At 45.2% G+C, this 12,146-nt stretch overlaps 1 protein-coding gene across 1 annotated transcript; it reads right to left on the bottom strand.

The window, feature by feature from the left end:
• Positions 1-7,877: 7,877 nt before the first annotated feature.
• Positions 7,878-8,586, bottom strand: LOC119304027. Its single transcript, XM_037581192.1, has one exon. The coding sequence runs from the start codon at positions 8,422-8,424 to the stop codon at positions 8,215-8,217; it is 210 nt and encodes a 69-aa protein (XP_037437089.1). The 5' UTR covers positions 8,425-8,586; the 3' UTR covers positions 7,878-8,214.
• Between the last annotated feature and the right edge of the window lie 3,560 nt (positions 8,587-12,146).

Raw genomic sequence — 12,146 nt, 5'->3', positions numbered from 1 at the left:
TACTCATTTAAAAGATCATCATAAGGTCCACAAACCACATGACACACAATGTCACATGTCCATAAAACATAGATAATTCTGTTCCACCATTATTACATAAAAGTTTCCCATAATATAAAAGCCATAAGCATAGAAGATAAATAGCACATTTAGGGCTTGCCAGACCCAGAAGGACATGAACACCCTATCCATTAGGAGTAGTTCTTCCAGCAGTGAGAGGATCCACCATAAGTGCATCCACTGTTACGAGTTCTGCATCAATTTCAAGCTCTTCCCCAATTGCCTGCAGACGACTGACTGGAGTTGCTGGGGGATATCTGCATGTGCAGGGTCATCTGGCATCTCAGCGGGGAGGGGCTTGGCCTTGGGCTTCTTGCGTTTGGGCTGCAGGGCCAACTCCTAGAAGGCGGGCTTGAACCCATCACGCTGAATAGAACTTCTAGTGCACCTTTTGACAGATGTTTCCACAAATGGAGTTGGCACCAAAGTCTTGTGAGGCCTCCTTGCTTTTCTGATCAAAACTGTGGGGGAAACAGCAGGTGGTTCCTTCTCAATATTTTCAGAAAAGAGAGCCCGAGCAACACGCCTGGCTGGTTCCTGCTCCTTCCATGTCAGCAGAGGAAGAGAATTTTGACTGAAAGCAAAGTCCCACTTCCTCTTGGACAGAATCACAGGATATGCAGGCTGAAACAGCAGAGGTTTTGGCACTTCAAATACTGTAGGTGCTTCCAATAAATTTTCAAAAGACCTCCTCCAAACCATCTCAAGAGGCAAAGGGGGCCCAAAAGGTACAACCACAGACTCAATCTCCAATGATGGAAGGTTGATCACAGGAGGTTGATAGACTAATTGCCCAATTGTTAGCTTCCACCTCTGTCTGAACATCCACCGTATCTTGATTTTCATGTTGATCCTCTTCAATTGAAATCACTGGAACATCCACCTCTGTCTGAACATCAACCATATCTTGGCCATGTTATTTTGAGAAGAGATGATTGCTTTATTAGTCTGCTTGAAGTATTATTTTTATGTCAATATTAAACTTTTATTTTGAATCTTATGGATCTGAATATTCTTGCCACAATAAAGAAGATTTCATTGATAAATATGTTAGGTAGCATTTCACATCAAAAATTCTATTTTTATCATTTACCTACTCAAGTACGAGCAGGAATTAAGCTTGGAGATGCTTGATACATCTCCAATGTATCTATAATTTTTTATTGTTCCATGCTATTATATTATCTATTTTGGATGTCTTATATGCATTAATATACTATTTTATATTATTTTTGGGACTGACCTATTGACCTAGAGCCTAGTGTCAGTTTCTATTTTTCCCTTGTTTTTGACTTTTACAGAAAAGGAATATCAAACGGAGTCCAAACGGAATAAAACTTTACAATGATTTTTCTTGGGCCAGAAGACACCTACGTGACTTGTAGAGAGGGCCACAAAAGTCCCGAGGAGGCCACAAGCCTCTAGGGGGCGCCCCTGGCTTGTGGGCCCCACGGGAGTCCCCTAACCCTAGTTCCACCTCTATATATTCCCAAATATTCCCCAAACATCAGAAGTGTCCACCAAAATACTTTTCTGCCACTGCAAGCCTCTGTTCCCGTGAGATCCCATCTTGGGGCCTTTTCCCGCACTTTGCCGGAGGGGGATTCGATCACGAAGGACCTCTACATCAACCTTGCTGCCCTTCCGACGAAGCGTGAGTAGTTTACCACAGACCTAAGGGTCCATAGCTAGTAGCTAGATGGCTTCTTCGCTCTCTTTGATCTTCAATACAATGTTTCTCCTTGATGTTCTTGGAGTTCTATCCAATGTAATATTCTTTTCGAGTGCGGTTAGATCCGATGAAATGTGGATTTATGATCAAATTATCTATGAATATTATTTGAGTCTTCTCTGAACTCTTTTATGCATGATTAAGATATCTTTGTATTTCTCTTCGAACTATCGGTTTGGTTTGGCCAACTAGATTGGTTTTTCTTGCAACGGGAGAGGTGCTTAGTTTTGGGTTCAATCTTGCGGTGTCCTCATCCAGTGACAGAAGGGGTAGCAAGGCATGTATTGTATTGTTGTCATCAAGGATAAAAGATGGGGTTTATATCATATTGCTTGAGATTATCCCTCTACGTCATGTCATCTTACTTAAAGCATTACTCTGTTCTTATGAACTTAATACTCTAGATGCAGGCAGGAGTCGGTCGATGTGTGGAGTAATAGTAGTAGATGCAGAATCGTTTCGATCTACTTGTCACGGACGTGATGCATATATTCATGATCATTTCCTTAGATATCGTCATAACTATGCGCTTTTCTATCAATTGCTCAACAGTAATTTTTTTACCCACTGTATCTGTCTTTCAACAGAGAAGTTTCTAGTGAAACCTATGGCCCCCAGGTCTATTTTTCATCATATATTTTCAGATCTATAAACCAAAAAACCCAAAAGTACCTTGTTGCAATTTATTTATATTTACTTTAGTTTGCTCTTTTATTTATCTTTGATACTTATCTCTATTAGATCTCACTCTTGTTCGTGACCGTGAAGGGATTGGCAAGCTCTTTTTCGCGTTGTGTGCAAGTGTTTGTTAGTTTATGCAGGTGCATATATTGGGGACTTTCTTGTGCCTCCTACTGGATTGATACCTTGGTTCTTAACTGAGGGAAATACTTATCTCTACTTTGCTGCATCACCTTTCCTCTTCAAGGAAAAAAAATCAACGCAAACTCAAGAAGTAGCAGTCCCACCAGAACGCAATCTCAAGAGGCTCAAAAAGTCTGTCCCAACATAGAAAACCTTTTAGTGCTGGTGGCCAAGGAATATTACAACATGAAACAAGGATGGGCGCCGAAGGTGCCCAGGATTGATAATGGTTGAAGAGTGGTGTTACTTCGAGGATCGGAGTTTGAGTGTTTTTCACATGCTAGTTGTGTTTTTATTTTTGCGCCTCTGTGGATGTAAGAGCATCTCCAATAGGCGAAGTAAAATAGGGCTCCCAAAAGCTATTTTAGGGCACCAACAAGTGAGTTTTAGGGCACCAATTTTATTCCTTCTCCAACTGGGAGCTACTAATCCAATAGATGATGTAAAATAGGGCACGCAAAACATCCAGTCTAAAACTTGATCATTAGATATTTCGATCCAAACATTCAAAGTTTTAAGCATCCAAACTTAACATAGTTCGGCTACAACATGCAAACTTAAACGTAAACTTAAACTACGAACACTACAACAACAACTCTTCATCACTAAGTTTGTTCCAGTCAATCTATTCATCCTCGTTTGGATGAAAATTGTCGTCCAACTCGACCTTAATCACCCTTGATGAGGGGCCATCATCGTCCTCCTTCTTTATCGCATTGTTGCGCCGCACAAAGAACTCATACTCTGCCTGCATGAGGTCCAAATTTTCCATGACAAACCTTCCCATAGCTGCCACATCACTCTGATAGGTGTTGAGCTGCTCCAGGACAAGATGTGTTTCCCTCTTGTCCGTGTAGGACACAATGTGCATTTTCGGGACTGATGAATTCCACCACCTCCCGGGATCCTACTTTGGGAAAGTTTATCTCACGCTTTGGCCGATGGAGCCTCCAACACACGATGTCGAATGTGCGTGCAGCGAGCTGCGCCGCGTCAAACGTCCGGAGCTAATGTCGTTCCCCATCGCACGTTAACTCGGCGACGTAACGGTCGTACTCCCTCCGTAAACTAATATAAGAGCGTTTAGATCACTATTTTAGTATTCTAAACACTTTTATATTAGTTTACAGAGGGAGTACTTCTTTAGCCGAACGTCGCGAAAGCCCGTCTTCCTCGGCCCACGGTGTCATCTCGGTAGCTGTGGCGGCAGTGGTCGGAAGCGACCAGATTTGGTAGTGGTGGTGGCGCGGAAGGGAAGACGGCTGCACCTGGCTACATTTTCTTTTAGAAAAGGAGGATGACCCCCGGCCTCTGCATCTGGGCGATGCATACGGCCATTTTATTAATTATTTTCACAAGACCTTGCAAAGTCATACAACAGTAAGACTAAAACCGCCATCTAAGCAACAAACTGTCGCTACACCTATCCAGTTGATGAAGGGGCGCAGATAACATGTGCCTAATACCAAACAGACATCGCAGCCAAGCCTAACATCTAAGACCTGAGACCCCAACCTAGCCAGTTGCCAGGTCTGGGGCACACACTGGTCCAGCGTGCTCTCAGAGGCTGCTGCCGCCAACTGCCATTGCTCCATCTTCAGAACTGTACTGATGCATCAACCTTGCTCGGTCTAGCTATCATCGACGCCACCACAGCGCCCAACGGCACCTCCTCCCTGCGTGCAAACAGCTGAGCACGCCGCGGTCGCCACTGATACACCTCAGCGCCATGCTGCCAAGTACCACCAACCGACAGAGCTTGAAGTTCTTGGAACATCTGTCATGCGTAGCACCTGCCGACCAGGCATGGCAAAGCATGGTACCTGTCGGTCAGACATGACTTGACATCTCCACCGAAGCTCCGTGCAAGACGAAGCCGCTCCACCTCCTGCCTCTGACTTCCAGCGCTGCTCCACAAACGACGCTCCCAAGAGAGAAACGACACCGCAGTGCTGCCATCGTGCGATCTGGAACACCAGATCCTAGGGTTTCTCCCGGAGCAGCACGAGTGGGTCGACAGTAGTTACACGACGATGCCTCCATCAAGGTAACGACGAGAACGCCGCCATCGCCTGCCGTCGGCTCGGTTTTCACCGGCAACCATGTCTCCCCTACTCGCAGCCGGGACTAGATGATGGATCTCGAGATCCGATCACCAAGCCTCTGGTCGGCCATCTCTGGAAGAAGATGACCACCACGTCCACCAGCGTCATTACGCCGGGCACGCGTCGCCGCCGGCACCCCCATGGTGCCTAGAGGCCGACAAGCCCCGACAAACACCACGCCTCACCAGCCGCCATGGCCCAGACCCAAGCACCACCAGATCCAGATCAGATCAGGGTCAAGGGCCCCAAGCCGCAGCCACCGCGGAGGCAGCACCACTGGACGATGCCCTGCCCTCCACCCCGCCGTAGGACCGAGTCATCGCTGGAGCTCCGTCGCGCCATGCCGCCAAGCCTCCGCCGAAAGAACTCGCGCCGCCGCCAGGGGAGAGAGAGACGCGCCAGGGAGAGGCCCCGCCGCCGCCGGAACTGCCTGGGCTTTGCCCGACTGTGTCCCTCGGCGGCGGCGAGGGGGGAGGGAGGGTGGAGGAGGGCCGGCGGCGGAGGGAGCTAGGGTTCCCCCGAGTCGCCTCAGAGAGGGACGTGAACATGACAAGTTAGGCACCCGGCTACATGAGGGGATGTTTCAGATAACAGTTGGGATGCGCATGGCTGCGTTTTTATTTTGTACGCACATGTGATGTACATTTGCAGCACAAAGGGGTGCTGCCTCAATTTGAGACCACAAAAATATAGAGATAAGTTCCTGGATGCAAACTGAGCTAACTTAGATTGTTAGATTCCTTGTAGTGGAACCAACCTACTAGGGTTTAAGTTTTAGACTTGTCATTGGTGCTCGCATTTTCTTAGATTTATTTCAGACTTTTCGGCGACGTTCGTTCAGTGGGAGAGATGTTCCAGTTGACTACGAGGCGTCTATGCTGACTTCGTCAATCTCAAAATGTGATGTCGGCTCAGTATTTTAGAGATGCTCACGGGGATAGGTTGAACGTGCATATGTTCATAGAGGTGAGTGTCTGTGCATGTATGTGGGCATCTACGTAACTTTGTTTAAAAATATGGTGACATTCCTGGATAGTCAAGTCGAAGTTTTAGTGAGAGAGAATCGAAAGATCCTGTTGTTGTTGCTAGGAGGATCGTAACCTGCCACAACGAACCTCCTCCCAGTGCTCCTCCCCTCGCCGCTGCCGCCGGCGGCCTCCTGGCTAGTCGCGGTGGCGGCGGGGCGCCCCTTTCCCCTCTCGATCCCCTCTCCACTCGACCCCACAGTGAATGTCAGTTCGCATCGGATCCAGGGACTCGATTGCTCATAGTTCGCATCAGATCTAGGACTCGATCACTCATGCCGGTGCCTTTGATCTAGCGACTGGATCACTCACGCCGGAGCTCCAATCAAGCCAGTGCCTTTGATCCAGCGATTGGATCACTCACGCCGGCGCTCCAACAGATCGGGCGGATGCCTTCGATCCATCGCTCACGGCTGCGCTCCAATTGATCGATCGGGCCGGTGCCTTCGGTCCTAGCGGGCTCTATGCTGTGGCTCCGGCCAAATCAAAGGATGTGCCCCCACATGGTCTGGTCGTAGTCAGCCGACCAGATCTGATGGCGGCCAGGCTCTATTGGCTGCTGGCGTCCAGATCGGACCGGGAGATGTCCGCTACGGCTGGATGTTCGCCGTGAAGGATGTCGTGAAGCCGTTGTTGGTGCATCTAGCATGAAATTGGTGATGTTGCGGGATGCAGCCGGAAGGCCCTTTCGTGGTTTTGGCGGCTCTCGTTCCGGCCAATTTGCTTCGACAGTGAGATGCAATCTACAAATGACAACTTGACGCAGAGGGTATGGTTGTGCAGTGGTGCCAAGCCCCAACATTGCTCTAGGATTGTGGAAAAGTGGTGGCGACAACAGATGATTGACTCCGAGTTGATGGTGCTTCTTGAGTACCTGATCTCGAGCTCCGGGATGAAAACCCTAAGTCTGACCATGGTTGGTTATGACTGGCAATGACGATGTTTTCCGTCGTTACCTTGTTGAAGGCATTGCTTGGATATGCTCGGACCCGTTCTTCTGGGTGAAAACTTAGAATCTGACCTTTGGTGGTTGGATCCGGTGACGATGATGCTTGTGCGGCATTTCCTTTCTAAATGCGTTGCTGTTGAAGAACCTCGTTGTCTTCGTGGTGTCAAGAGATAGTTGGTGCGAATATGGTCGCTCTTGTAGTTTTGTCGATCGCAATTGTTCGCTTTGGGGTCATTTTCTTTTTTCTCACTTAGGCAAAGCTTTGGTCTTGTATGACTTTGCTACTCGCCTTTGTGTTTTTGTGTGTGTGCGTTAGTGTGGTTGTGTGCATCCTAACTATGCAGAGGCCGGATGTGTGCTCATTATGTTTTGTATCCACTTGATGCTTCATTTTGAGTTAATAAAATCCGCCGTTCATTGAAAAAAAAGTCAAAGTTATAGCTGTGAATCAGTCCTGGGCTAGTACATGTCATAGCAATCTCATGGAAATGAAGTTGGGAGCTCTATGAGCTCCTTCAATCGGAAAAATAAGTCTGCAGCCTAGAGCGTGGCCATCACTCTGCAGAATCTTCTCAAATATTCGTCGATGGTTCTAAATTTCTACTACTCCCTTCAATCCAAAATAAGTGTCGCGATCTGATTAGCGACACCCCCACTCTGTGGTTCATGTGCGCTTAAAAGCTTCGTTTCTCTTGGTCGACATTCATTTTTGACCTTTTTTTAGGTCTGAGTTAGCAGCCTAAACCCCAATGGATTGATCTCCTTGGACAAGTAACTCGATTAGGGACGTAAATGGCAAATGAACGACGTCTGCAAGTCCGTTTAGTAAGTTTTAGCTAGCTAGATATTTCCTTTTCCCTGATTTTTTTATTGGACTGTTAGACCATAAGTGGGTTTGAACGGGATTAAATGCTACTCGGTTTACATCCCTAAACTCAATTACTCATTCTGCATTTTTGGGCATTGTACTTCATCCGGCGTGTAAGGATCAAGAATGATAACTCTAGTTGAAAAACAAAGAAAGAGTAAAGTACACAAAGAAGAAACGTACGAAAAAGAACAGTTGGAAGTACCAACAAGATGGTTAGGTGGCCTCAGTTTGGGAAATCAATAATGGGAAAGACGGTTGGTACGAGCATTGATCAACGACTAAAGTTCATCATGTGGAATGCTCATATATGCTTTCTCTCTAAAGATGAGATTCCTCAACATAGTTCAGTTTGCAATTGATTCTCAGTTACCATCAGACGAAACAGCGCACATAGAAGTTGGAGCTATACATTCCTGATAAAATATCAAATCATCAACTAAATTGCCCAATGGACATCATACTGCGCCTCTCCCTGCGCTCCTAGAAGCTAAACCATCAGGAAGCCTGAAGATGAACGCGACAGTGACTGGGTATTCCTCTCGATCCTCCACGACCACGATACCTAACTGTTGAGCGATGAGGAGGTAGCAGGTAGCGGCGTCTCCTGGTCAGCCGAGGAAGACGTGGACGTTGACGGCGAGGATGAGGATGGCGATGAGGGCGAAGTAGATGACGGCGTGGACGAGTATGGAGATGCCGCTGGTCTGGAAGTTGCCGAACTCCACCATCCTGCCCTTGCCGGGGATCTGGAAGAGCAGCCCCGGCGAGAGGAGGATGAAGAGCACCAGGCCGATGAACACCGGCGCCCAGTCCGCCATGCCCCTTAGCTCCCTGCTACAGGACTCGCCGGTCTGATCTCTCCTCGCCCCCACGGTTGCAGCTGGGCTCACCCTCTGGTTCGTTCGCCTGCTCTGTGATTGTAGGACCTGGGGACAGTGGAAGGAGTGTGATGAGTGAGGCCACGAGCGGGTGGGAGTGTGACTGTGTATATATGGCCTTTGGCGAGGGATCGGAGCCAACTGGGCACACAGGATCCCAAACCGACGCACACGGTCACCACCAGCGCGCCATGCCTTTCCGCACGCTCGTGACGTGTGCTCGTCCGCACATGCCGTCCTCTAGCCCGCTCGTTCGGGGAAAAGGCGGGGTGGTTTGCATGGGCGGATCAATGGAGTCGACGGTGGTGGTGGACTGGTGGTTGCCGTGTCCATTTCGGAGCGGGGCTGGAGGTCCATTTGGTGAAGCTAGACAACACTGCTCGGCTAATGCTATATCTACAGGAAATTACGGGGGAGAGTGGTTTACAGGGTGACGAGGCATTCTTTCATTGGTCAATTTGGGGGGCATCGGTCCACCCCTGAAAATCAGGGGGCGGAGGTATAATTAGAAGAGAAGGGAGGTCCGTAACTTCCTGTTGATTGTCTGTAGGTGTAGGATTATTGCTCGGCGTCGCCCTTGATTGCCCTGTCCCCGCATGATTTGTTAGGCGCGCACATGCATGCATGCATGCATGCTCCTTGTGGTCGTCTCGGGGTAGTAGATATGTAGGAGTATTGGACAAAAGCGATGATCGTTGTGGGCTTGGGGTGGGGTGTCAAGCAAACAGAACATCGTGGTGCGTGGGCGTTGTGTGCACGCCGCTCGTGGCGGTCTGTGCCATGGCAGAATCTGCCAATTCCCCGAGTGCGATCGAGTGGTGCCGTATGGGGATTGTGAAAGGGACCGGACCTGGAACTTGGTTAGAGCTCTCTTTTTCTGGGCGTCGTTTGTACTCACTGGTATATTTTACTTTAAGGTATGGGTTACGTTAACAAAAGTATCCAGGGGATTAACATGCTGACTCGATGCTAACCACCTAAGCTACTTTGCATAGCCGGCCTTCCAACCTTGGGAACGTTAGGTGCGCCGTCGTATGCAGCTACCCCAGGCAGAAAGATAACCATATTCTCGATAAAGTGGTTAAAAGTGGAAGGGATCCAATGGGCTGGGCCACAAGTGAAGGTGTGAATGGACTTTTAGGTGGTATATGGAGATTTCCTTTTTCAAATAGGAAGGATATAGTTCTCAGGGATTAGATTATTTGTCACACCTTTTTTTGCTTTAGCTATATGTCAGTCGACTAAATTTTCATTTTCGAGCAGTCAAACTGTAGCCTTGTTTCAAGGTGCTTTTGTGATACGTGTGTGAAAGCTCACCAAGGATTTGACTGGCCCGTTTATTTGTTCAATCCATTTCATGTATTTTCTTGCTGAGTGCTTGATGCAACCTCTTCATGCATGCATGTCTCCAACTCACGCACTCTTGCACGCACATGCATGGATGAAATGCATGCCAATTTGTGTGTGTGTGTGTGTGTGTGTGTGTGTGTGTGTGTGTGTGTGTGTGTGCCCGCGCGCGCATGCGCATGCTTTTTCTCCTTGTGTTTTGTGTCTGCTTCGTTTTTTTTGTTTTTTAGTTTGGTTTTTTTTTCTTGATGTGTACCTTTCGATGTTGAGTGTGTGTAAATATGTAGGCGCAAGTACTATACAAATATGTGTACACATTATACTAGAGTGTGGAAATGTCACTATTATATGTTTATTCTTACATATTATAAAAAGTGTATTTTTATGTTAATTGTGTGGAATTTTTTAAAGTTTTTTATTTTCTCATTTTTAATGCTAACACTAAGGTGACTAACTCATTTTTTATAAAAATTTATTATTATTATTATTATTATTATTATTATTATTATTATTATTATTTAGTATGCACACATGTACTAAAATAATATGTGTCTAAATTATACTAGATTCTGAAAATTGCACTATTATATGTGTATTCTTGCATATTAAAAAATGCAATTTTAGTGCAAAGTTGTATGCAAGGCTTTTTCTTTGTTCATTTTTCATTAGAATTTTTTATTTTGTTTAATTTTTCTACCTTATTAAAGGGTAATACCAAAGTCACCAGTTCCTTCTTTCATAAAAAAAAGTCACCGCATATTTAGGAAATGCACTTTTCATACAAATACACGATGTACATGTTTTAAGCACACATTGATCATTTTTCATAAATGTCATTAACTTTGTTTTAGACATGTCAAGAATTTTTAAGTGTTTCCAATATTTTATTAAAATTCTATGAACATTTTGAATCACACATTGACATTGAACATTTTGGAAAAAAAATAAAAAAAGTTGGATTACTCCCGGCCTCTATATCAAACGATGCACACAACCGTGAACATTTTCTAAATATGCATTGAACAGTATTTAATACACTCTTATCATTTTTAAACACATGAAATATTTATCTAAAACAAATGTCCAAGTGTGTGACATTACTGTGCTACTTACGTGTTCATATTTGAAATTTACCTCGGCTGGGAAACGACTAATAGCGCTAGAGAACAGAAAAAACCAAAACTACCATAGCATAGTGGGACGATCCCAAGCTGGAACAGTTGCCGGCGAGGTGGACGCCCACGATTGATATGTGTGACACAGCCATCGCCATTGCCTGCATAATGTGTCGCTTGTTGCGAACGTTTACACAGCCATCACCTACAGAAGGATATAAACGGCTGGTCCAGTAGGTGCTCCGGTTTTTGGAAGCTTCCACTGGTTTTTGAAGCTTTTCGCCAGTTTTTTTCCTTTGTTTTGATTGGCAAGTTTTCCTCTTCTGTATTCTGTTTTTCTTCCTTTTTCGGTTTTATGTTTTGTCTTTTCTTAAATACATGGTCAACATTTTATTAATATGCACTGAGTATTTTTTTATTATATAGTCAATTTATTTCATAAATGATGATTTTTAATATATGATGAACTTTTTCAGATATATGTATGCGCTGAACATTTTCAATTACACATTTAAATTTTTTAATATATGATGATCGTTTTATAATATATGGTGAACTTTTTCCATTACGTTGAACTCTTTCTAATATATGGCAAAAAAAATCGAAATATATGACTAAGATTTTATTTACCACAACTTAGCATTTTTATAAATTCACCAACAAATTTAAAATTTGCAAAAAGTCAATTCAAAAAATTTATTAAATTCATGTACGTTTTTAATATTCTTGGAAAAAATTCAAATTCCTTAACTTTTTGCAGATCAACAATCATTTTGTTAAATTAAAGATATTTTTCAATCCATCAAAAAATGTTTATTTGCATTACATTTTTTGAAACTAAAAGGACCGACTGACATTTTTTCCCCATGATGCAACAATAAAAAGTGAGTCCCTAAAAAACCATTAAAGAGCCAGAGGAAAGAAAAGAAACAAGCCTGTAAGAGCATCTACAGGCGGACTTGGCAAACCCGGTCCCTCAAACGCCTGCGGACGCGCCTGGGCGCATCCGCTGGTACTGACCGGGCATCCCTCAAATAATGTAATCCACATTCGGACATCTCAATTATGATATCTCAAATCAATACAAACTCATGCAACTACGTCGATTCACACACATTGTCCGGCTACTCCATCACTACCAACTAAACATGACATCGAAATACCAAATTTTGGCATGTTTGGTTATGGTGAAGTTCATCC

Source organism: Triticum dicoccoides, chromosome 5A (assembly GCF_002162155.2).
Source record: "Triticum dicoccoides isolate Atlit2015 ecotype Zavitan chromosome 5A, WEW_v2.0, whole genome shotgun sequence".
NCBI classification, from domain to species: domain Eukaryota; kingdom Viridiplantae; phylum Streptophyta; class Magnoliopsida; order Poales; family Poaceae; genus Triticum; species Triticum dicoccoides.
The sequence above is the reverse complement of the archived record's forward strand: the minus strand, read 5'-3'. Positions and strand labels throughout refer to the sequence as shown.